Source organism: Ascochyta rabiei, chromosome 14 (genome assembly GCF_004011695.2).
Source record: "Ascochyta rabiei chromosome 14, complete sequence".
NCBI lineage: Eukaryota > Fungi > Ascomycota > Dothideomycetes > Pleosporales > Didymellaceae > Ascochyta > Ascochyta rabiei.
Window position 1 is genome coordinate 1404573 of NC_082418.1, and position 22584 is coordinate 1427156.

Genomic DNA, 22584 nt, shown 5'->3' on the forward strand with positions numbered 1-22584 from the left:
CACGTGGAAGTACATCTATCTACCTTCAGTGGTCGATGAGTCGGTCTTAGGTGCAACCTTCCTAACACGAACAATGCGTTGTCTTGAACATCAACTTGATTCGGAGCTATGTGGGCTGGTGGCCAAGACACGGGAACGTGCGTTGGTCAGTGTGGTGGTCTCATGGCATACACGTGGATGCCATGTGGAGGGTCGTGCTAGTAGCTGGGGCGGGGCTGTATCAATATGAGACAAGGGAGACGAAGTATCAGGATGACGCCCGTGCGTGTAGACGGAAATAGAGCTCATGAGTAGGGTTCAAATCGAGTGTTGTTCATTATTATCGATCATTAAGTATTTAAAATTGATGGATGGGATCCAAAAATCCCATGTGGTCATGGGTTGTGGGTATCAAGGTTCTCGGTATCCATACAAACTCATGCGTCGGTAACGTTGTGGATCTGGCCACCAGCGACTTCGACCTTGGCGCGCTTGAGTGACGCTTTACGCGGGTTGGGCGCCTCGAAGATGCCCTTCAGCTCTTCGAGCGTCTTGCCTGCTGTTTCAACGAAGAACAGGTAGATGAAAGCAATCTCAACGCAGATCCAGCCAATGTACACAAGGTACAACTTCCACCCAATCTTCTCCATTCCAACCGAGATACCGTATGTGTTGACGACCATGGCAATGTTCAGGAAGAGAAAGTTGGCTCCACTGCCCTTCGCCCTGGTCCTGTTTTCCAAAACCTCCACGGCGTACAAGGTCTGGAGCGGTGTCCAACCCCATGCAAAGATGATGCCGAAGCAGTAGATCGAGACAATTACGCCGTAAGCAAGATCGTTACTAGGCTTTGCGGTGGCAGTGAAAGCAGTCAACAAGACGTAGAAGAAAAGGCCACCACCCAGACCACCGAGCAGCATTTTGCGACGACCAAGTTTGTCGAGGAGGGTAGCTCCGTAGATGGCACCAAGCATGCTGAAGATTGGGTTGATTGCGTTGATAAGGAGCTGTTTGTCGGGGTCGGTGATACCTGCGTTCTTGACCATGGCAGGCATGAAGTAGGATACCACGTTGTTACCAGACCATTGACCAAAGAAGGCCATTGCAATGACCATCATCATGCGGTAGCGGGCTGCCTTTGTGTTGTACAGCTCGCGGAAGTCCCACCATGGGTTGTCATTGCGTGTGACTGAGAAGTCTTGGGTGATTTCATGTAATTGAAGTTGGACAAGAGGATGATTGGCGTCACCATCACCGTGGTACTTGGCCATAATCGCAATTGCGTCTTCGCGTCGGTCCTTGGCAAGCAACCTAATTCATGGGTCAGTTCTCAATTCGTAGTCACAAAAGCATGATTGAAGCGTACCAACGAGGTGTTTCCGGGAAGAACATGATGCAACACATGACAAGGCCCGGAATGAAGCACTGAACGACAGTAGGGAGTCTCCATGCCCATGAGTTGGCGAAGTTCTTGTTGGTTCCGTAGGTCGTCCAGCCCGCGAGGATGTTGCCGAGCCACCAGAAGTTGTTGTACATACCAGCCATGGTTCCTCGGTACGCAGGGTGGGCCAGCTCGACAGTGTAGGCAGGTCCCGCAGCAGATGCGATCGATGCACCGAATCCAAGTAGGAAACGGCCGCCGATAAACTGTTCCATGCTGTTTGCAGAGGCCTGAACAGCAGTGCCGACAAGGACAAGCGCGCAGCCAACAAAGATGCAAATGCGTCGACCGTATCCATCAGCGAGGAAGCCGCAGAAGGGGAAAGCTGCAATCTGTCCCAAGTTGTAGATGATGAAGATGATGCCAGTGCTAGATCCCTCGCCAGACAAACCAAACGTGCTCTGATAGGGCTTCATGGCGTTGATGGCTCCCATGAGGGATGAGTCGAATCCGTTCATTGTCGAGACCAGGTATCCAATACCCATGATCATATACAATTGAATCATGCTTTTCGACCATAGCTTAGGTTTTGAGGCCTCCATGGCAGCAGCTTTGCCCAAGTTAGTATCGACTCCTGGCAAACCGGCGCGAGTGACACACCTAGAGCTACTGATGCCACGGTTTTCTCCTGAACGTCACCATCTTTGCGCAAGTCGTCGTCCACGGCGCTTAGTTGGTGGGTAACGGCACCCATGTTCTCTTTGTTGTCCGCCATCTTGAGACTGAAGCACGATATTCTGCTGTCGAACCTAGGTATGCGTAGCGGTTGAGTGCGATCGACAACGACCCATACAACCCGGGGTAGCGGCTCACTTTATAGACTTGGTCAAAGGACAGGCTTCTCCGCAAAACGGGGAGTTCTAGAGCTGCATAAAACCTGCACCGAGGCAGCTGCCCTGTTTCGACATGCTCCGATGCCCGCTTCTCCCCCATCAAAGTACGGCGGTTACTGCCACCCAGTACTGCCAAGTGAGCTTGCACGATCGTATCGAAGTCAGCAAATTCAAACGCGCTTTAGTATGGACGCAGGGCGCCAGAACGGCGGATGAAGAGCTTCGAAAGGGATAGGCAGCGGCTACGACTCCCAGAACGTCGCAGTCATTACGAGATGGCTATGGAAGCATAGTCAAACATGATTCGCAAGCGCACAGCGTTGGTCGCTCTACGATTCGTGGCAATGACCCTTGACGACGTCGGTTGCGCTAAAAAATCGTGGAGACGACTTTGTGGAGTGATCCGGAGAAAATGCGGGTCCAGCTGCGGAAAACGTGATGGAAAAGTATTGGCGCTAAGAGGGAAGAAGTGAAGGCCCAACAGCATTACACTGAGACTAGGCCAGAAGTAGTAGTTACACCGCCGATCTTGGTTGGACCCCGCCCAGTCCAACACTAACGCGATTCGAGCAGACTTCAACACGCAACGCTCCGTTGCAACCTGTCAGCTATTGCCAGGCCACTTCATCTGCATCACATGAGGAGCAAACCACCGTCTTGGCTTCGAGATGCACCCGCGGACGGCTTGCCCAATCCGTGCAGGCCACGCTCTGCGGGACACAGTCCTCCGTGTATTGTGGAGCAACATGGCTTTTTATCAATTGAGCCGATGCTCTCGCTGGAGTTTCTGTTCCCAACACCTTCATCATGGCTTCAGGCGCGCATCCATCAGGCCTCCCAGATTGGAACAACCTTGATGTTCTGCACAAAGGCACACTTCCAGTCCGCGCCTATTTCCACAACTACGCATCTGAAGCCGACGCGTTGACTTACGATGTTGTAAAGTCCAAGACGCACAGCCTCTCCGGGACATGGAAATTCGAGCATGCTTATTCTCCCTTCGAGGCTCCTGAAGGCTTCGAGGCAACGTCGTACGATACATCCAAATGGAGCGATATTGCTGTACCTGGCATGTGGCAGCTGCAAGGATTTGGAAAGGGCCCGCAATACACGAATGTCCAGTACCACATCCCAGTCGACCCTCCCAACGTCCCTTTCACGGAGAACGAGACTGGCTCGTACGTGAGGAAGTTCAGCGTGCCAGAAGATCTCAAGAACGGCCAGATTCGCCTCAGATTCGAAGGTGTTGACTCTGCATTCCATGTCTGGGTTAATGGAAAAGAGATTGGCTATTCTCAGGGAAGCAGGAACCCTGATGAGTTTGACATTACATCGGTAGTTGACTTGAACGGCGAGAACACTCTTGCAGTTCGAGTGTACCAGCATTGTGATGGCACGTACATCGAAGACCAAGACCAGTGGTGGCTCTCTGGAATGTGAGTGAATTCGACCCTTCCAACTCCACGGTCTAACTCTCCAGATTCCGAGACGTGTTCTTAGTCGGGTTCTCTAACAACTCCCGCATCGAGAATGTATTCGCTCAGACCATCTTGGACTCCTCGTACGTCAACGCCGAGCTCAAGGTCAAGGTTAGCGCCACTGGCTCTGGTACGATTTCCATCAAGCTCCTGGACGCGGAGAAGCGTGTTGTGGCTTCGAAAGAGGCGGATGCAATCACGGGCTCTACAACAGATTTCAGCATCCCTGTTGAGGATCCCTTGAAGTGGACTGCCGAATCGCCCAACTTGTACCATTTGATCGTCTCGCTCGACTCGGCACAATACGTCGCGCATCGTATTGGTTTCAGGCAAGTCGAGATGAAGGATGGACTGATTAAGGTCAACGGCCAGAGGATTGTGTTCCGCGGTGTCAATCGCCACGAACACCATCCCAAGTTTGGACGGACGATCCCGCTCGATTTCCTCAAGCGCGACCTCCTGACGATGAAGCAACACAACGTGAACGCTATTCGGACGTCACATCAGCTGAACGACCCAAGACTGTACGCATTGGCAGACGAAATGGGATTCTGGGTCATGGATGAAGCAGATCTGGAATGCCACGGATTTGAGTGCATCGCCGATGCTGCGCTTGACTCGAAAGAGCGAGCACTTCCCTTCCGCGAGCGCCAGCTTCTGACCAGATCTAAGGCGGCTGAGTGGACCACGAACAATCCAGACTGGACCCATGCGTATGTTGATCGTGCTGAGCACTTGGTGAAGAGAGACCAGCTACACCCCTCTATCATCGTATGGAGCTTGGGCAATGAAGCCTTCTTCGGTCGAAACTTCAAGGCCATGTACGAGCACATTAAGGCATATGATGACAGCAGGCCTATCCACTATGAGGCTGACATCTTCGCCGAGACCATGGACATGTACTCCAGGATGTACCCGCCAGTCGATGAGATTGTCAAGTTTGCCGAAGATAAGAGCAAGACTAAGCCTCTCGTGTTGTGCGAGTTCATTCACGCAATGGGTAACGGGCCCGGCAATATCAAGGAGTACATTGACGCCTTCTACAAGTACCCCACACTGCAGGGCGGTTTTGCTTGGGAGTGGGCAAACCACGGTCTCCTCACCAAAGACAAGCAGACATCGGAAGAGTTCTACGCCTATGGTGGTGACTTTGACGAGGAAGTCCACGATGGTACCTTCGTTATGGACGGGCTGGTCAACTCGGATCACAGCCCTAACGCTGGCTTGGTGGAGTACAAGAAAGCAATTGAGCCTGTGCAGCTACTCGAGTCCGACGGAAAGAAAGCCAAGTTCATCAACCGATATGACTTTGTGACGCTGGATCACCTGACGCTGCAGTACTCTACCGTATCCGAGTCTGGCGCGGACGCTCAGAATGGGTTGATCAAGATTCCATCTGGAGTTGCAGCAGGCCAATCGTTTGAGATTGATTTGCCAGAGGTTGGTGATTCTGGAAGCGAGGTTCTATTGAGCCTTTCGTTCCAGCTGAAGAACGGAACGCCCTGGCTGGAGAAAGGCTTCGAGATCGCCACTGCACAAGTGCCTGTCGTGCCGTCTCTTTCGCTGAAAACGCTGTCGACCTCAGACAATAAGCTCACCGTCGACACCACCTCGCGAAACGCTCTCAAGATCACCAGTGGCAAGTCGACATGGATCTTCAACACCCTACACGGCACTCTCACAACTTGGAGCCGGGACTCGACCAACATCATCACCAAAGCGCCAGAGCTCGACATTTTCCGGGCGCCCACCGACAACGACATCCCGCAAGACGGCTGGGACTGGGACGACAAGAAAGTCCACCTTGCGAAGCCGTTTGTGCGCAAAGTCGAATGGTCGCAGCCCAGCAGCACAGAGCTGCAAGTAACCGTGCACCAGCGAATCGCACCTCCCGTCTTGTCCTGGTCCATCAACAGCATCCTACTGTACACATTCCGCGCCGACGGCTCGCTGTCCATCCGCGCCAACGGCATACCGCAGGGTGAGAACCTGCCGCGCACACTCCCGCGCATCGGGCTCGTCACAGAGCTATCCCCCCAGTTCCAGCACGTCGAGTGGTTCGGCCGCGGTAGAGGCGAGTCGTACCGCGACAGCAAGCTCTCGCAGCCCGTGGGCAGGTACAGCGTGCCGAGCATCGACGAGCTGTGGGTCGACTACGAAGTCCCGCAGGAGAGCGCGAACCGCACCGACACGCGGTGGGTGCGTATCAGCGACGGCACGACGGCGCTGCTGGCGCAGTTCGTCGACGTCAAGAACGGTAGTCAGAACCGGACGACGTTTGATTTCCAGGCCGCGCACTACCGCATGCGCGACGTTGCTGCGGCGAAGCATCCGCACGAGCTGAGGAGGAAGAAGACGCAGCAGGTCGTGCTGAGGCTCGATGCCCAGCACCATGGCCTAGGCAGCGGGAGCTGTGGACCGCGGACGCTGGACGAGTATGCGCTGCTAACGGGGCCGTTTGAGTTTGAGATACTGCTGCAGGTCGAGTAGCGTGATAGAGAAAGGCGGTGGATCTAAGAGGGTGGCACATTAGCTATTCAATGACCATGATGGCATGAAACTCATGACAAGGCCTCAACGCCAACTTCATCTAGCTAAAATACGTCTAATTCGCTATCCACCCTATCCCCTATCCCACGCCTCACGATCCCCCAATCCCCCCAACCCTCACATACACACTCTTCACCTCGAGGTAATGCTCCATACTCTCCAACAAGCTCTCCCTCCCCGTCCCACTGCCCTTCCACCCACCAAACGGCAAATCCCAGCAGTTCGTCGGACTGGTGCAGTTGACGCCCAGCATGCCACTCTCGAGCTTCTTGGCCACGCGCAGCGCCCGTTCCAGGTCGCGTGTGTACAGCGACGCGTACAGGCCGAACTCGGTGTCGTTTGCTTTGGCGAGGGCGTCGGCTTCGGTGGCGAAGGTGTTTATGACGACGACGGGGCCGAAGATTTCTTCTTTTGTGAGGCGCGACGTCTCGGGCACGTCGGTGAAGATTACGGGGTGGATGTGGTGGGGGGACGTGCCGGTGTTGTTGGGCGCGCTGGGGCTGGTGTCGATGGTCGTGCCGGCGTCTTCTTTGCCCAGCGCGATGTACTTCTGCACGGCTTCGAACTGGGTTCTGTCGGCTTGCGGACCGTGGTTTGTGGCAGGGCTCGTTGGGTCGCCTAGTTTCCGCGCGCTGGCTATGCGTGTGAATGCCTTGATGAACTCGTCTTTGACGCTGTCCTGCACGTAGATTCTGCTACTGGCGAAGCAGGCCTGGCCAGAGTTGGAGTTGATGCTGAGTTCCAGCTCTTTCGCTGCCTGGTCGATGTCTGCGTCTTCGAAGACCAGGGATGGCGACTTGCCGCCGAGCTCGAAGACGACTTTCTTAAGATTCGACTTTGCGGCCGCAATGGCAATAGCGCGACCTGTGCGGGTCGAGCCGGTGAAAGATAAAGCGCGCACTCTCATATGTTCAGCCAGAGCTTGCCCTGAGGTCTGTCCGTGGCCCGAGAGCACATTTACGACACCAGGAGGGAACCCGCACTTCTCGATCCACTGCGATACTTTCCAAGACTGCAATCATGTCAATCAATACCTCCAAGACGAGTGATCATGAAACCCACTGTCAACGGTGCCTTCTCGCTGCTCTTCACCACAACGCAATTCCCAGCTGCCAGCGCAGGCGCGACTTTTTTCGAGAAGAATATCAACGGCGCGTTCCACGGGATGATGACCGCAACGACACCAAATGGTTGGTGCAGGCTCATGTTCAAAAACCCCGGCGTGTTTAAGCTGGTGCGACCTTGCGGATACGCAGCCTCGGCGAAGTAGTTGTACTGCGTCACGGCATAGTTGACATCGACAGCGTGCGTGCTGATCGGTTTGCCCATGGAGATGGCATCGAGTTGAGCGAGTTCATCCTTTTCTGATACGTGCAGTTGTGCTAGTTTCTTGAGCGGTGCGCCACGCTCTGCTGGAGAGAGGGCACTCCATGCGGGAAACGCGGCTTGGGCAGCGTCGACGGCGGCGTTGACATCGTCGAGGGTTGCTTCTGCGACTGCATGTTCTGTTAATACTTTGTACGTTGAAGTAAGTACTGCAGAACGAAACTCACCCTTCGCAACAAGCTCCCCAGTATGTGGAGAGAGGAGCTCGAACGAGCCATTATCGCTTGCTGGAACCAGTTTATTGTTGATGAGCAGCTGTGTCTCAACTACATCTGTCATGTTTGCGTGGGCAGGACTGTAATCGCCCTGGGTGGAGCAGTGGTGAAGTACATATTGCACTGCGCGGTGACGTCAACAGGAGTTTGCACAGGGCTGAATCGCTAAGTCCGCGAACCGAAGTGCGATCACGTCCGCCAAATCCGCTCTGCACACTGAGCACCGTAGTACGCACCAGACCGACCCAACAAACCCAACAAACATCCGAGAGTACAAGCACATTCCCAAATTAATCCTGCAGCCCCACACACCCCTCCAGACCCCCAAAGCCCCGAGACACATGATGAGCAGCATCTCCCCTCAGCGGGAGAACTCGGCGGAATCAGAGTCATTGGAGTCATTGGAGTCGATGGGAGTGACTTGCAGTAGTCCACCCGAGTCAAGCGATTCGACAACCCCTCGAGCGTAGGTACTCTAGATCCACCCACAACAAGGGATCTACCGACCAATCCGCATCCTCCAACCCCCAACATGCACCGGCCCCGTATCATTCTCCACCGATGCACCGCACATCTCTGTCTGCGCAATTGCGTGTCTACAGTGGCGTTGCAACCGTCCCAACTAGCAGAAGTTGTGCAGATGCTGGGTTCTAGGCAGATGGATGGCGGAATGGTGGATTGTGTGGGGTAGTCGAGATGAATCTTGGTTACGGATTGTGGTACTGTTAGTGCTACTATTACCACCTCTCTCTCTACCACAAGACTAGATGCTAGCAAGTACACGTACATCTTCAGTGCATAGACACTATACTGCTTCCGAGCTATAGTGCGTTTATTTTTTACGCCTTTCAATAAGTATTTTAGTTGTTAGTAAGCGGATTTAGGTTGGGTTGCTCTAGCGGGGAAAGGAAGACGCTAGGTGTAATGAGGTGTATGGTTTTGTAATCTTACAGAGAGTTTATGGAGACATGAAGACGGTGGGGAGGATAAAATGTGGGGAGTTGTTGTACATGTATTAGTTTCGCTTCCTGCACATCCATCCATCCGTAATCAATCCATCAATCCATCAATCCATCAATCCATCAATCCATCAATCCATCAATCCATCAATCCATCAATCCATCAATCCATCAATCCATCAATCCATCAATCCATCAATCCATCAATCCATCAATCCATCAATCCATCAATCAATTAATCTATATGACTCAACGCCATTGCACACGCAGTATACACGCAGAACCCATCCCAACAACCGCTACCCACCCCCAGATCGCGGGTCACCGGACGCCAACCATTTGACCCCGGCTAGGACCCCATCGCATTCGCTTGTGCAAAAGCGCTCTTCATCTTGCCTCCAGCCAGCACGTTGCATCACTGCTTCCCCCTCACAACCTGGGCGAGGTACCGCGGCTCGCGCTGCTCACGAGCACGATACACATCATCGGGCTGCTGCAGACCCTGCTGCACCATCACCTCCTCATTAGTGCCGCGATTGAGGACCGAAGAGAGCGGTTCCCCATTGCGCGATTTGCGCGAGTCGCGGAGTTCGCGGATTGCAATGGCCAAGGCGTAGAGTTCGAGCTGGTTGGGGTTGGGTTAGCAGCTGCGTGTAGCAGGTGTGTGAAGAGATGTGGCGAGGGGGTTGATACGGAGGAAGGGAGGATATAAGGGAGGGGAAGACACACTTGATGATAACGGCGAGTCCAACGACGACCCAGCTCAGATAGCATATCACGCCATCGCAGCGGGACAGGTTGGCCTGCATTACGCGGAAGGCGACGGCGCCCCAGAAGACGATCTCCGACAGCTGATGATAACATTTGCTTTGTAGCTGCGCCATCTACGCAGCTTGGAGACGTGCTCCGTGGCGAGCATGTACATGAGTAGGATGAGTGATTTGGCACCCTGGCGGTTGTTAGTATCTCGCTTTCGTGCAGAGCCGGCGAAGCCCATACCATGCCTAGGGCGATCGTGCCGGCCCGTGTTCGTGGCTGGTTTTTCATGAACACTCGTGGTACTGAGAGACCGATGACGATGATGACCAGGATGCCGGTGAGGATGTGGATGCGCAGCTTGAATCGGCTATGGAACATGAACTTGTCGAGGATGTCGAGAATGGCCATGTTAGTGATCGATTAGTTTGTCGATTCGGTTCTTGGTGTCGATAAAATCGCAGAGACAGGCTTTTTGTGATTCTTGTCGGTGTGCCGTAAGAGCGGTGATAATCATATTCTGGGGACCACCGCCCAAGTATATAACATCGCATATGGAGTTTGGCGTTGAAGCAACACCGCACAGCACCGTCGACTCCGCCGCATTTGTTTAGTGGTTTGGTGTTGCAGATACAAAATATCGAGTGCGAGTGCGAGTGCGAGCGCGAGAGCGATCCCTAGGACCGAGAGCGACAATAGCAGTCGGCCCGAACCACATCAAATCAGCCCTACCACACTTGTCACTGTGTTTCAATTGGCCATGACTGATGTCAAGCTTTTGTAGATCTGGGATGAACCTCATCTGTAGAGGCTTCTGGTATGGAGAATCCCGTCTGATCGCTGGGGCTCCGCTACATCCGTCAGATCGTTCTGTTCCTGGTAGCTGATCATTCATTTTGGATATTCGCGGGTGCAGTGCCGGTTCCATGTGCTCTTAGCGTCACTCAGAGCGCCATTCGGGTTTACTTTGACCAAATGAGCTGACCTGGCTGGTTTCGTGCGTTAGGCTTGCGAGCCGAGAGGTTTTTTAGTTGTTTGTCCTGCATTGAGTTGATCGTATTGCTCGTTCCCGTATTACGCTGTCCTCGAGGCGGGGCGACTAGGCAGGGGCTCATGACAGTAGAAGCTTGACTGCGATGTAACTCTTCTGCAGGCATTGACTGTGGCTGGAGGTGGAGATGTTTTGTTTACGGCGCTGATGAAGCCGTACATTGAAGAGAAGGACCGAATGTGATGGCTTTGATCAGGGTGTGAGTGTGTCCGGTGCACTAGATCGCTCAGATGAAGCTGTGCGTCAGTAATGGTCAGATTCGCGGAACCGTCAGGGTTTGTGTCGATTACGCACATGAAAGAAGGAGAAAAGGGAGAAGGCAAAGTCAGGTTTCATGGTTGTGATTGTGCAAGGGTTGCGTAGTAATCGTTCGTATTGAGATGATCCTTGTTACGCAGGTGGAGGATGGCCATTGGGTACGTTTTCGTTGCCCAGAAGGCTTCCCAAGTCACCCCAATTCCAATCGTGGATGTTGTTGATGGTAAAGTCCATGAAGCTTAGCTGGGTATTGCGATCAAATCGTGCAGTGGAATAGGTTGGCGCTGGATACTGTGGCTCTGGATAGAATCGGCCGGGCATGTGGTCGGCGAACATGTAGGCGCCGCTGTTTGTCGAGACTTGGTGGAAAGGGTACGCGGCGGGCGCTGGTTGTGGTTGTGGTGGCGGTCGGGAGGTTACGTGGCCGATGTTCTCGGGGGGCTCTGGCTTGGGCGCAATGGAAGCCGGTGGCCTTGCCTTCATTGCGTTGACCATGGACTGTAACTCAGGCACGATGGAGGCAAACTTCTCGATAGTGCCGGGCATGTGCGGATTCCGCTTGTGTCGCTGGGCCAGATCGGCAAGCTGTGAGAGCAGGATGCGAGACGCGGACATGTCTGTGCCGGTGATTTTGTTTAGGCAGACCAGATCAAGAACCAGCACTGAGCTGGATGCCAATGCATACCAGATATCCCACCAGACAATGGCATCGAACCTGCCAATGGCCTCGAGCTTGAGCAGTATGCAGGCCAAGGCGCGCCCGGAGTCTGAACACGAGTCTGCCATGGCGGCGAGGGCAGTGTTCTTCGCGTCTTTCCCTTGCTTGGACAGGATGTTGGCGCGTGTGAGCAGCGCTGAGCGGCACAGCACGATGACGGTATAGTGATACAGGCCGTGCAGCATCAAGATGGGCCGCTGGAAAGGCGGTGGATTGGAGTCCAAGGGGTCCATGCGCAGATGCTGGGGAAGCAGGTCGGTCCAGCGCTCCAGATCTCTCAGGACGCCCGCAGCGGGTGACAAGGGCCCTACGTAGGACTCGTCGCTGGCGTTGGCTCGCCCCGTTTTGGGGGCGCGGCAGGCGGAGCCCAGATGAACGATGAGGCGGTTGTACCACTGGCTGTACTCGGGCGGGTTGTGCAGGTCCGAGTCCATTAGACGCTCGTTGAGACGGCTGATCTTGCAGCCAGGATGCTCGATGGCGCTGGGGCGGTCGTAGGACGAGACCTGCATCTGCTCGTAGCCATACAGAGTCCACCACAGGCGCTTGCGCAGCTCTCTGGCAAGCGGGGTTTGCATGGGGTTGACCTTGTCCTGGTGCAGGCCGATGGCGAAGGCGATGCGCACGGCGGTGCCGGTGAGGTTCCAGCAGGCGTCGCGGTGATTCGTGTTGTGCAGGTGCAGGGCGGCCAGCATCAGCGCCTGGACGGCGACGACGCTGGAGGTGAACATGACGACGGGCAGCAGCGTCTGCACTCGGCGCCACCACAGGCGCTCCTGGGCCTCCTGGAAGGTGATGCGGGCGACACGGCGCGAGAGCAGCAGGACGCAGAGGAAGCTGCACAGCCAGGAGGGGTCGGCGTTGGCAGGGTCGACGAGCCAGGCCTCGTAGGCTTCGCGAAACGACGGCTCGTACAGGACAGGGAAGTCTGGGTTGATGTGGTCGAAGTAGGCGCCGATGAGGGCCTCGAGGCTGGGCACGTCGCTGGGCTGGGCGCTGGAGTGGGCGTGGACGGCGGTCTGAGGAGGGCGGGCGGGCGAGCTGTGGGCGATGTGGTTGATGCGGGTCATGTGGTCGGTGGTGGAGGCGGCGCTCGGGGTGGAGAGGGAGAGGCTGCGGGCGTCGTGACCGTGAACCTGGCCGTGGCCGTGGCCGTGACCGTGACCGTGACCGTGAGCGTCGCCTTCGCCCTCGACGGGCTCCTGGTCGTCGGCGGCGTTGCGTCCAAACAGCACAAAGGAGCGCAGGGCGCCGGCGCCTATCAGAGAGCGCAGTTTCAGATGGAACGCAAAGGAGCTGGCGGGGCCGATGTACTGCACTTGGCCCTGCTGGTCCGGTAGCAGCGACATGGAGTCGTCGTCGTCGTCGCCGTCGTCGCCGTCGCCGTCGCCGTCGCCGTCGCCATCGCCACGGCCACGGCCACGGCCTCGCCCACCGCTGGCCTGCTCGCCGTGCATCTGAGCAGCAGCAGTCCCTGGGCCGGATTCGGGCAGCGGCATGCCCAGCTCGCTGGCCAGGCGTCGCAGCTCATCGACGTCTGTCACGTCGGCCTCGGGCAGCAGGCCCTTGACCAGCGCCTCAAGCAGCGCCAGGCGGTGGCCCAGGCCCTCGACGCTGCCGTACAGACGTTTCTTGCGCGGCTGCGTGGTGAGGCATTCGATGTTGTGCACGGCGCAGTACCGGCACGTGTTCTGGCCCGGCTCTTTCCTGCATTTCTGCTTGCGCGACTTGCACTTGTCGCACGATGTCTCGGTGCGCTTCCGCTTGTCCAGCGGCACCCGGCGCGAGTGCGAGCTGGCTGCGGTGGTGGTGGTGGGCTTGGCGGTGGGCTTGGTGCTGGTGCTGGTGGTGGTCGTAGTCGTGGGCGTGGGTGTCGAGGTCGAGGTCGAGGCCGAGTTCAAGGTCGAGGTCGAGTTCAAGGTCGAGGTCGAGGTCGAGACGTACGAAGCTGCTGCTGCCGTGTCGCACATCCCAACACGCATCACCGCGTGATAGACGAACGTGACGGTGGCATGTACCGCTGACTCGTTGGCGTTGGCTCTGGCTCTGGCTCCACGCAAGCAATGGTTGATTCCGAGGGCGGCCGGGGGCTTTGGGTGCGGGTGAAGCAGACAATGCGCCTGCAGCAGCCCGGCAGTACCAGACTAGGCCACTCTCCCTTCCCTGCCCGTCCAGATTCCAGGCTTCCAGATGCAGACAATGACTTCAACACCGTCTCGAGTCGCCCGGCCATCTTCGGCGACGTGCACCAGCCACATGTCCAGCCACATGTCCAGCCACATGTCCAGCCACATGTCCAGCCACATGTCCAGTCACATGACCAGTCACCACACCAGCCACAGCCTTCCACCGTCCGTGTGCTTCCTATTCTCCATCCACTTTTCCGACCTCTCTCGCACGCTGGATGTGCGTATAGCCACACTCCGTCTGCGAGCCGTCAGGCGAAACTCTAGCCCGTGGCTCCCCACGCCTTGCCTAGCACCGAGCACCTCCTGATACATGCCAAAATTTCCCATCTTCAAAATTTCGAACCCCCCACGTGTACCAAAACCGACGGCGTGGATCATCCTCGATGGAGTCCTAGCCCGGTCGCCGTCAGGACCTTGTGCAACAGAGCTCTCTACGACACCATGACTGCATACAGCCCCGTCCAGCGTCCATTAACATCTTCCACCTGCTGCTACAACATGGGCCACATAGACTGCATGGACCGCACGGACGTCAGTGGCCGGTCTCAATGAGCCACCGTCAGAAAGCGACCAAGTGCGGGCACCTGCTACCACTTTGACTCAGCAACATGTTTCCTTTCGAATCACCGCCAACAAGCAGCGGCCTCGGGATCTGCTCAAAGACGTGCAATCCTGAGGTGGCTCTAGGCTGCTCCGCGAGTCCGTGCCGACTGGAGTCGACTTCTTGCTGAACCACTGATCAATGTCTTCTCCCGTGTCTGTCGGGAAGGCCTCGCGCTAAACTCTGCATCCTCTTCGGCGTTGACTGCGGTCTCCTGGCCAGCATCACGGACGGCAGACGCGCCTCTACACGGATGGTCAGCCAGGACGAATGATCCGACGCCGGTGACGGCTTCGACGGGCTCGACAGCTCGACATGGCTACTCCACCGTGATCGGTGTGATGCAGGGCCGGAGAGGCCCTGTCGAAGCAGGGTTTTGACTCTCCAGCTACGAGCGCTGTCTTGCGCGAGCCACGGTTCGGTGGTAACTCAAATGCAGCAAGACATCACCTGATGTTGCCGTTTCTCCCGCACCACCCTAAGAGGAATCGCATCAGCGGAAGTTCTTCCGTAAGCGAACTCTCTGTGGAAAGGAACGGAATGGTCTGTGACACGCAAGCCGCAATCCTACAGCCATCATGGAGCTGAAACCGAGTGTCTCCGCGGAGTGTTTGTCCCACAGCCAACACCTTGCAACGGCCTTGGCAATGACCTTGCGGTAGCCTCACGTAATAGGCCCTCAGAACAGCCGAAGCGGGCTGTTTTCTCGCAGATGCCAGCATAACCAGCGGAAAACTAGGCGCTAGTTGGGCGGCACAACCTGCTTCTATCTCGCGCTACTCTCCACTATTTCCCCGTGTCCTATTCTTTGCACAGAAGGGACATTTCGCCCGCGCCTCTCAACCCATGATTTCATAAGCAGTACACTGTTCCCGTCTCCTATCCGCTGACCCGGGTCGGCGGGGCCGTGCTTTAGTCGTTTGTGGGGCTTACTGTATGGTCCTTCAAGAAAAAACCACATGCTGCCGGGCTTCTGCAGCGCTTCGCATGCCAGCTGCCGACGACATGGGCCGCCTCAAACGTACACGTTGTGTAACTGAGAGTATGTCTCCTTGAAAGGCATGCATTCAGTCACCGTGAGCTCCTTTGGCCTTACCCTTCTGTGTCCGACACGCGAATTTATGACATGGCGGATCAGCAGTCTGGCATAGCCATTGTGGGAGCCGGCGTAGGCGGCCTAGCTTTTGCTATTGGCCTCACCCGCCACAGCATTCCCTTCACCATCTACGAATCCGCGCCAGCCTTCTCGACTGTCGGCGCTGGCGTAGGCCTGGGCCCCAACGCGCTCCGAGCCATGGACCTCATCGACAAGCGGTTCCGCGACATGTACATGGATGTTGCCACGGGGAACCTGAACCCTGAGAAGAAGCACGTCATGATGGAGGCCATGCGCATGGAAGAAGGGTTGGGTCAGGGTGAGAGCTGGTGGGGCCATGGCGAATGGGGGGCGCCGTACTTTGAGCGGACAGGGGCTCACAGAAAGGACCTCCTGGACATCATGACAAGCCTCATCGACAAAGACGCCGTCCGGTTCAACAGCACAGTGGTGGACATTGAACAAAGCAACGACCAGGTCGCGTTGACCTTTGCCGACGGACGGGTTGCAGGCCATGCGGCAGTGATAGACTGCGGTGGCATCAGAGGCCTCGCGAGGCGCATCGTCCTCGCGGACCACTTCCCAGAGGCCGTCGAGCCGCAGTACACGCACAAGTACGTCTACCGCACGGTCGTGTCTACTGAGGACGCAACGGAGATGCTCGGGGAGCTGGCCACGGACGCGAAGATGTTCGTCAGCAGGGACGCGAATCTCTCAACGTATCCGATCAGCAAAGGCAAGCAGGTGAACGTGGTCGCTTTCAAGCGCGATCCGCATCCATGGCAGCACGCCCGAGGCACTCTCGAGGTCGACAGGAAGAGCATGCTGGAAGACTTTGGCGGCATCGGCATGGACAAGCGGTTGTCGCGATTGCTCGAGGTGAGCCAACAACACCGCACCCCAACCACAGAGTCCACTAACCCACCCAGCACGTTGCCCCGATCCGCTGGCCCATCTTCGACCACCCCACCACCCCAACCTACCACAGCGGGCTGCTCTGCCTCCTCGGCGACGCCGCGCACGCCAGCACCCCCCACCAAGGCGCCGGCGCCGGCCAAGCCCTCGAAGACGCCCTGATTCTCACCGTCGCGCTGTCAAAACTACACTCCACCCTCCCTCTCTCGCTTCTCGCCACTCCATCCCCCGCCCGCACCGCCGCCTTCACCGCCGCCTTCACGGCGTACGACGAGGTGAGGCGGCCGAGAGCGCAGAGACAGGTCGCCACGGCGCGGGAGTGCGGCGAGCTGTACAACCTGCGGGATCCGAAGACGGGGGACGCCATGGGTGTGGAGGAAGTGCTGGGCGAGTTGCGGGGCCGGTTCGAGTGGCTGTGGAGCCATGATCTCGAGGGGGACGTTGGGGGGGTGGAGGACAGGGTCCGGGTGTTGTTGAGAGAGGGCGGGGTGTTGTAGGCAGGGCGGTGCGGTGCGATGCAGTGCAATACCATGCAGTCCAGCTCAACATGCTAGAACCAAGCCCACCACCCCACCCCAGTCACCGCTCCCTCCGTCCAGCGATGTGAACAGAGTAGAGAATCTAAGCTGATCTAACCATGCACAGCTTCGTTCCTCTTTCTCTCTCTCTTTCTCTCTCTCTCCCTCTCTCTCTTTACTGGGGCATTGACTTAGACGTCTACCTGTCTTTTGCGCAGAGGGCTGATATATCGTAAGCTATTATATTATAACGTACTCCACAGGTGAGCGGATCAAACGGGTGAGCGGATCACTCTGCCAAGACCACACCAAATTTCTACCCCATTATAGCTCGCATTAGCCCACTTTAGCCTTATATATAGTAGTGCAGTACATAATATTATTTAGAAACATCTTTTATAGCCTTCTTATATATATATAAGTTATATCTAATATTATAGCACTTTATATAGCGTCTTTAGGTTACTTCCCCTCCTTTAGCACACACTTGCTTCTTTACCTTCTTACTATTACTACACGCCCTAAACTTAGTTAGAGTAGTTAATTAAAGGCCTTTCTTAGCTGTTAGGACTCTCTTCTGCTATAATTGCTTTCTTTTATACAATTTACGTTGCATAGCAGCCTTATTTGCTGCTTAAAGCCTAGTAATCTCCCTTTAAGCTAACACTAGCTTATGCGCTACTATAGCTGCGCCTTTAGCAAGCTTTTTAAAGGCCTTAACTATTAAAGTTAGTAAGCTGCTTGCATGCCTTTAAATCCTCTCTTAAACTAGCGTTAATTGCGACCCTAATTGCAGGGTAGTGCTTAGGGTTTAGGACTGCCAGGGCTTATCTTCTACAGTAGGTAGTGGTAGGGTATGTAGGCAGACATCAAGACCTATTATAACCCGTTCTAGGTTAAGGGGGACTATTCTAGCGCCTTAGAAGCCTTCTTAGATATTGCTAGAAGTAAATGTCTCCTTATAGGCGTCTATAAAGTATAGTAGGAACTTAGTTTTAGTAATATAAGTAATATAGTTATATATAAGATTCTTAGCTTAGCGCCTATATACCTTCTTTAGAGGGGCAAAACAACCTACATCTAGTAGTTATAAGAGGTAAGATAAGTGTAGAGGCATACATAGTATAACAATCTTTGCTTCCTTATAGTATTGTTAGAAGTTAAGGGAGTTATAGCTCTTATAGCTGTTAATAAGGAGCAGCTAGTATACTTCTTAGGTGCGCGTCTTTGTATAGGCATTAAAGTGCTTTAACCAGTCTAGACTAAGCTTGTTAGTAGTCTATCTGTTCTTAGAGACTCTAATAACCTAGTTATAGGGCAGATTGTCCTCTTTGTACCAGGCAGAGAGGTAGTTGCAGCCTTTAAAGATAATAAAGGGTAGAATAGCTTACCCTGTACTATTAATGCCCTGTATAACTGTTGTCTACTCTTAATTACCCTGCTATACTGCCTTTAGCTGTCCTTAACGCTCTAAGCCTGTAACAACTGCTCCTGTTAATATCTAGCCTATTATAAAGCCTGTCTTATTAAAGTTGTATATGTTATTGTCCTAGATACTATACTTAGCTTTAACATTTGCTACAAGCCTAAACCAGCCCCTAATAATCTCTAGATCCTTACAGAGGGCTCTCTTGTAGTCGTACTTGCAATTAAACCTTACTTTAAGGTTAGGGCGGCGCTTAATAAACGTGTTAGGCCAGTTTATGCTAATATAGCCTATATTACGCTTAGCACGCAAAGAATTAGCTATATTAGCTACAGCAGCCAGCTAAGGGGTACATTCTTGTGTATCTAGCTTAAGGATGTACTTAGTAATCACGTCCTCCTTAGTCTGGTCTATAATCTGTTAAACTGGCGTATAATTAGCTTATGTAGGTTGTCCTGTATATTAAGCGTGTAGTGTGCTGTAAGGCACGTTATATATAGCTGCAGCGCGTTACAGGGTAAGCGTTGCGTCTTATTTAATTGCCTGGAGCGCAAGCTGTATTGCAGCTTCTCTTAAGGGCGTAGATTAATGTTGTTGTTGAGGCATTGCGTGGTAAGGTGGAGGTTTGGTGTGGTCTTGGCAGCGTGATCCGCTCACCCGTTTGATCCGCTCACCTGTGGAGTACGTTATATAGTAAGTAGGAACACAACCCTTATAGTTTGTGTTTAACCTTATTAATTAAGTTTGTCTTTAGAATCTTAACCTGCTCTTAAACTAGACAGTCTACTCTGTACTATTTATTGCACCCTATCTTTACAAGCTTTGCTTAGTTAATAACCCTAACTAATCCACTAGTGCTTATCCCTAAGAACCAATAGAATCAGTGCTTACGGTCTTTAACTAAAGTACAACTTTAACATTTTGAACACCCCTAAGATAAGTACTATTAGATCCTGTGCTACCTCTAGCAACTCTACGTCTAGCAACGTTAACATAGATGTAACTGTTACTACCAGCACTATAAACGTTAACAAGCCTAATCTCTATTACAGAGATTATAGCAAGCTTAATAACTAGCTTATATAATAGGACCTCTTCTTTACCTTCTAAGGCAAGAAGGTTTCTAAGGTTAAACAAGTAGTCCTTGCAGCTAGCTACATGCGTAGCAAGGTGTTAACCTAGATTAAGCCCTTTGTACAGCAGTACTAAGCTGGTAAGGCCCTAGACAACGTAGATGTATAGATAAGAGACTTTAACCTATTTAAAGAAAAGATTAAACTAATCTTTAGAGTCTCTAACAAACCACACATTACCTAACGCAACATTTAGAAGATTAAGCAGGACAAGTCAGCTGCTAACTACGCCGCAGAGTTTCAGCAGCTTGCTGCCAACACTAACTAGGACAACACTGCCCTAATTACTATGTTCTGATAAGGATTAAAGCCTAAGGTTAAGGAAGAGCTTATGCGCACCAGCGTGAGCACAGAAACCCTTAACAAGCTTATTAATACTGCTATTAACATTAACGTACAACTCTACAAACTTCAGCAGGAACTTTAAGACAACCCTAGAGCACACACTACTGTTATTGCTACCAACCATCTGCTACTAAGGAACCAGTAGCGCGATAACCTAAATTAAGGATAACAAGGAGGCCGCAATTAGCTAAACACTGGATGTTGCACCCACAGCAACACACAGAGTGGATACTACAGACCTGAAGTAATAGACCTCTTAAACCTCAACAAAGGACTACCTAAGCGATAGAACAAGAAACCTAGAGGGGGTAAGCAATTAGAAGGCAGTAAGGACTGCTACAACTGTGGCAAACCAGGCTATTTTGCTAGGGACTGCTGGATAAACAAGGTTCACTGCCAGTTAAACGTACTTACCTGTAATTATAATAACACAGATGCCAGTAAATAGGAAATTCTTACTAATAACATAGGACGACTGCTAGAAGACCTAGAGTCTAGCCCTAAGGACAATGACGACTATATTGTACCTCTGATTCATGTAGCAACACCTTACCAGGACGCCTAGACAGGCAAAGAAACAGAGTACTACTCTAACAACAATTAACAATACTACGCGGTAGAATACAAAAGGACTAAGAGTAGAGTCTAAGTAGGCAAGAAGTATGACAGGCCCTTCCACAAACAAGGAACGCGCTACCTCACCCCTAATAGTGGAGAATTAATAGTTATAGAACCAAAACCTAAAAGCGCACAGAAGGACAACATGCTTAACAACATCATAACCTACAAAGAAACGGACGACTACCAGCAAAAGATAGACAACCTGCTAGACACCTTAGGACGAGAGTTTAGCCAGATTGGCACCCTACTAACGCGCAAACAAGAACGCATAAACTAACAGCGTTAGAAGCGCGAGGACAAAGAAGCCTATTGCTAAATGTGTTAAGAACTTGTCAGCCCTATAGTAGGACCTCCAACTAGAGAATTCACACCAGAACTCTAAGAACTTGTTTAACAGTTTAGAAAAGAAATTAACAACAGTAAAAAGTTTGCTAATAACCTGGAAGAAGCTAAAGACTAGCTTTAGTGTAAGTAAGAAATATAGCTTAGCCTAGAACGTATGCAGAAGTAGAAAGAAGAGCTACTACTAATTAGCCTACAACCACAGTACATCCTAGACTACTAAAACATAAAACATAGAAACCTTACGTAGACAGCATGCACTAAAGACAGGTGTATAATCTACTACAATAAGAAGCTTAGTAGAGGATGGTTCCCTGTATAACAAGGCCTCTGTTGTAACTAATAGTACTAGTGTTACAATAACCTGTGTAAACTTCATCTTATTAACAAACACTAGAAAGCACACTTTCCTAGAACAGATAACCTACAGGCCACAATACAAATGCAGTTAGTAGTTAATAGAAACTGCTACAACGCACACTAGCAGAACTGCCTTAACGCAGACTGTAAGAAGCACTACACCACTAAGGAAGCTAAAGGGTTCAGTAACAAGGGGACTTTTTTAGGCCAGCGCCTACGAGCCCTAGGGATCAATCCATTAATAGTATTAGGAACAATCACCTTATTAAGCTACCTATTAAACTAAATAGGGTAGCCTTAACAGCACTCTTAGACTTAGGAGCGTAAGCAAGTTACATATCTAGAACAGTAATATAGTAAGCTAGACTCAGATTATATTGCAAGGAGAACACTTACTTGCTCTAAGTAGCTAATAGAGAATTAATACTAGATAAACCGCTAATTATGTTTAAAGTGATAGCAGCACCCCTACAGATACAGGGGCACTATAAGGAAATAAACCTAGACGTCTTTGTAAAGGCCACGCACAACGTTATACTAGGACTTCCCTAGTTACAGAAGCACAACCTAAAGATAGACTAGGCATAAGAAAGACTTTTGTTAGAAGGATATAAATGCGGCACTAATACATCTACGCCTACGCAGCGCACGCAGCAGCTAGTAGATAAGAAGGAGATTAACAATGTCTCTTTAACACATAAGACGCGCTAAGATAGAGCAGTTAACTCTGCAGATACTAAACGCCCTACAGATTACAAAGCAAGAGTTAAGGAGAACAAGAGTGCACCTCCTGCTATCCCTATTGTTTACAGACAGTATGCAGAGATGTTTAGAGAAGAGCTTACAGTAAAAGCCCTACCTAAGCACAAACCCTAGGATTACAAGATTAAGCTCTAGGAAGAAAAGACACTAACTTTTAGGCTATTATACTAGTTATTAGAAAAGGAACTTAAAGTACTTTACAAGTATATTAAGGAGAACCTTAAGAAGGGATTTATTAGAAGATTAGAATTACCTGCAGGGTACCTAATTATGTTTGTTCCTAAGAAGGATAGCAAGCTATAACCTTGCATTAACTTTAGGAAGCTTAATAAAATTACTATTAAGAACCACTACCTGCTCCTGAACATTACAGAGTTGCAGGACTGGCTAGCAGGAGCTTAGTACTTTACAGCGTTAGACCTACAAGGCGCATACAACCTTATACGCATAAAGGAGGAAGAAGAATAGAAAATAGCATTTAGAACGCAATATAGACTCTATAAGTACCTTATTATGCTGTTTAGTCTAACAAACGCACTAGCTACGTGTTAGGAGTTAATTAACAACGTCCTTAGAACACACCTTAACAGGACAGTAGTAGCGTACCTAGACAACATCCTAGTGTACTTAAAGACACTAGAAGAGCACACAA

General features: G+C 52.3%; 6 protein-coding genes across 7 annotated transcripts, besides 16 other annotated features; 2 read left to right on the top strand and 4 right to left on the bottom strand.

Annotated features, from left to right (window-relative positions):
* Positions 1–416: 416 nt before the first annotated feature.
* EKO05_0008436 (uncharacterized protein) lies at positions 417–2135 on the bottom strand (the record flags this gene model as incomplete). The annotated part of the gene is made up of 3 exons (XM_038941521.1): positions 417–1290; positions 1346–1970; positions 2021–2135. 3 exons carry the CDS (start codon positions 2133–2135, stop codon positions 417–419), a joined length of 1614 nt encoding a protein of 537 aa, XP_038796877.1.
* Positions 2136–3060: 925 nt separating this feature from the next.
* On the top strand, positions 3061–6221 carry EKO05_0008437 (Beta-galactosidase; the record flags this gene model as incomplete). The annotated part of the gene is made up of 2 exons (XM_038941300.1): positions 3061–3689; positions 3734–6221. The coding sequence occupies 2 exons, from the start codon at positions 3061–3063 to the stop codon at positions 6219–6221; spliced, it is 3117 nt and encodes a 1038-aa protein (XP_038796878.1).
* Positions 6222–6372: 151 nt separating this feature from the next.
* Positions 6373–7946, bottom strand: EKO05_0008438 (Aldehyde dehydrogenase (NAD(+)); the record flags this gene model as incomplete). Its single annotated transcript, XM_038941256.1, has 3 exons — positions 6373–7293; positions 7344–7777; positions 7835–7946. 3 exons carry the CDS (start codon positions 7944–7946, stop codon positions 6373–6375), a joined length of 1467 nt encoding a protein of 488 aa, XP_038796879.1.
* Positions 6449–6483: a tandem repeat.
* Positions 7947–8931: 985 nt separating the features above from the next.
* Positions 8932–9074: a tandem repeat.
* Positions 9075–9256: 182 nt separating this feature from the next.
* Positions 9257–10008, bottom strand: EKO05_0008439 (uncharacterized protein; the record flags this gene model as incomplete). 2 transcript variants are annotated; one of them, XM_059637299.1, is made up of 2 exons in its annotated part: positions 9257–9466; positions 9571–10008. In XM_059637299.1, the coding sequence occupies 2 exons, from the start codon at positions 10006–10008 to the stop codon at positions 9257–9259; spliced, it is 648 nt and encodes a 215-aa protein (XP_059493282.1). The 2 variants fall into 2 exon arrangements, with proteins under 2 accessions (XP_059493282.1, XP_059493283.1); XM_059637300.1 differs by having other exon boundaries at positions 9257–10008.
* Positions 10009–10238: 230 nt separating this feature from the next.
* Positions 10239–10271: a tandem repeat.
* Positions 10272–10290: a tandem repeat.
* Positions 10291–11038: 748 nt separating this feature from the next.
* On the bottom strand, positions 11039–13606 carry EKO05_0008440 (uncharacterized protein; the record flags this gene model as incomplete). Its single annotated transcript, XM_038946527.2, has 1 exon — positions 11039–13606. The coding sequence occupies one exon, from the start codon at positions 13604–13606 to the stop codon at positions 11039–11041; it is 2568 nt and encodes an 855-aa protein (XP_038796881.2).
* Positions 12229–12263: a tandem repeat.
* Positions 12748–12800: a tandem repeat.
* Positions 12977–13033: a tandem repeat.
* Positions 13427–13494: a tandem repeat.
* Positions 13497–13562: a tandem repeat.
* Positions 13607–15540: 1934 nt separating the features above from the next.
* Positions 15541–16922, top strand: EKO05_0008441 (Salicylate 1-monooxygenase; the record flags this gene model as incomplete). Its single annotated transcript, XM_038941289.1, has 2 exons — positions 15541–16389; positions 16440–16922. The coding sequence occupies 2 exons, from the start codon at positions 15541–15543 to the stop codon at positions 16920–16922; spliced, it is 1332 nt and encodes a 443-aa protein (XP_038796882.1).
* Positions 16923–16966: a tandem repeat.
* A 112-nt stretch (positions 16967–17078) lies between these two features.
* Positions 17079–17118: a tandem repeat.
* Positions 17119–17184: 66 nt separating this feature from the next.
* Positions 17185–19058: a mobile genetic element.
* Positions 18497–18690: a mobile genetic element.
* Positions 19059–22584: part of a mobile genetic element that runs on past the window's edge.
* Positions 22486–22584: part of a mobile genetic element that runs on past the window's edge.
* Positions 22489–22584: part of a mobile genetic element that runs on past the window's edge.